This window comes from Lathyrus oleraceus, chromosome 5 (genome assembly GCF_024323335.1).
Source record: "Lathyrus oleraceus cultivar Zhongwan6 chromosome 5, CAAS_Psat_ZW6_1.0, whole genome shotgun sequence".
Lineage (NCBI taxonomy): Eukaryota > Viridiplantae > Streptophyta > Magnoliopsida > Fabales > Fabaceae > Lathyrus > Lathyrus oleraceus.
The window spans coordinates 403,795,625-403,797,745 of record NC_066583.1 but is presented as its reverse complement, the minus strand read 5'-3'; the positions used below and the strand labels follow the sequence as shown (position 1 = coordinate 403,797,745).

The 2,121-nt window shown below is 38.3% G+C and overlaps 1 protein-coding gene across 1 annotated transcript; it reads right to left on the bottom strand.

Moving 5' to 3' along the window:
* Window positions 1-807: 807 nt before the first annotated feature.
* On the bottom strand, window positions 808-1,443 carry LOC127081048 (uncharacterized). The gene has a single exon (XM_051021338.1). The coding sequence runs from the start codon at window positions 1,441-1,443 to the stop codon at window positions 808-810; it is 636 nt and encodes a 211-aa protein (XP_050877295.1).
* Between the last annotated feature and the right edge of the window lie 678 nt (window positions 1,444-2,121).

Genomic DNA, 2,121 nt, shown 5'->3' with positions numbered 1-2,121 from the left:
GCCAGAAACCTTCAGATGACTCACTGATGGTCGTTTTCCACTCCACGCTTCTTCAGGAACCTGGTTCTTCAGCTTCTTGGTAAGGCATTTGTTCAGTATATAAACAACTGTCGAAACAGCTTCACCCCACAAGGATTTTGGCAAATTCTTCTGCTTCAGCATGCATCTCGCCATGTCCAATAGGGTCATGTTTCTTCTTTTTGCTATTCCATTATGTTGAGGAGTATAAGGAGCAGTTACCTCATGATCAACACTATGTTCTGCACATAATGCTTCAAATATCTTCGATGTGTATTCACCACCTCCATCTGTTTGCAGAACCTTGATCTTCTTTTCACTTTGGTTTTTGACAAGCATCTTGAATCTCTTAAAATTTTTGAATACTTTGTCCTTTATCTTGATCACATTGATCCACAACTTTTGACTAAACTCGTTGACAAACGAAATAAAATACATATTTCCACCATTGGTATGCTCCTCAAAAGGACCACATGTCTTTGAATGTACAACTTCGAGTGTGCATGAGGATCTCATAGGCATAGTCGAAACGAAAGACTTCCTAGACTGCTTTCCGACTAGACAACCTTCATAGAGTTTGTCGGGCATCTCAAGACGTGGTATACCAATTATTATATATTGAGTGACCAGTAGATTGAGTGATCTAAAATTCAGATGGTCAAACCTCATATGCCACAACCAACTATTTTTGTGGTCGACAACTGTTTTCAGACATTATACCTCAGTCAAACTGATCATGGTCTTAAATGTTTTATTCTTTGACAGGGGAGATTTCAAGACCAAGTTATTCTAGATGTCAAAAAGTTCTAAGGCTTCACCTTTCATAACCACTGAGAACCCTTTTTCGACCAGTTGTCTAACACTTAGCAGATTACACTTTATTCTAGGGACATAGAATACATCTTTGGTCAAGGTTTTCACTTCATTACTCCTTTGAATAACTATGTTGTCAGTGCCTTCAGCTTGCAACAAGTTATTATCATCAAGTTTGACCTTGCTCTTCTTCGACTCCTTAAAATCTACTAACCATACTTTTCGACCAGTCAAGTGATTTGAGCAACCTGAGTCGAGGAAGCAGATCTTGCATTTGACATGGTCATCTGTAACTATAACCATAACCATCATGTCATTAAAATCATCTAAATCTTGGCGTGCAAGGTTCACTCCTTCGTCCTTGCCTTTTGTCGATCTCTTGTCTTTCCTATACCAATAATGCTTGGCCAAGTGACCCCACTTTTCAGAGTTATAGCATTGCACACCTTTTTTCTCTTTTTTGTCTTTCTGATAGAAATTTCCTTCTCCTCTTTTCGAAGATTTAGAAGCTCTATCATCGACCTTATTCTTGTGAGGATTCGACCAAGACTTCTTGCCCTGAGTCTTGCCGATTTTTCCTTTGAACTGTTGGAAGCACCATTCTTCTTCCATGACTAAGCATGTGGTGCTTGTATCGAGTCTTTAATTCCTTTCCTTTCGACAATCCTAATCTCTTGTACCTCCAACTTACCCAACCAAATCTTCCAGTTTTAGGGTTTCAAGATTGTTGGATTCTCTAATAGTTATGATAATGTGATCAAAGTCAGAGGTCAACATACGCATTACCTTCTCAACTATCATCTTATCAGTTAGGGTTTCACCACAATCTTTCATGAGATGGACGATGTAGCGGGAAATTCATGATCATCAAGCTATTGACAAGCTAGAGATCAATTAACAAGGGTCGCCACCGCGATTTTATTGTTTCCAAGGGAAAAGGGAAAAGTACGAACAAAACCCAAATAGTAAGAAGTTTTCAAATAAAAAACTAATAAAAACCAGAGATCACAGGTAAGGGGGTTGGTTACACAGAGGGAAGGTGTTAGCACCAAAAGTGTCCTAGGTACTCCTAGGGAGCCCTTTTTGTGTGCATATGTATTTTGTATAAAGTGATGTTTACAAACAAATAGAATGGGGGGGATGAGAAAAGAATTGATTAATTATATTTTTGTGTTTGACAAGACCTTCGGTCTTGTGCCTACGTACCAACATAAGAATGAGGGATCAAAACCTTGTAGTTCGTGCTAGAAATTTCAAAATGAGTGTGTTGATTTTAACAAAAAAATAAAT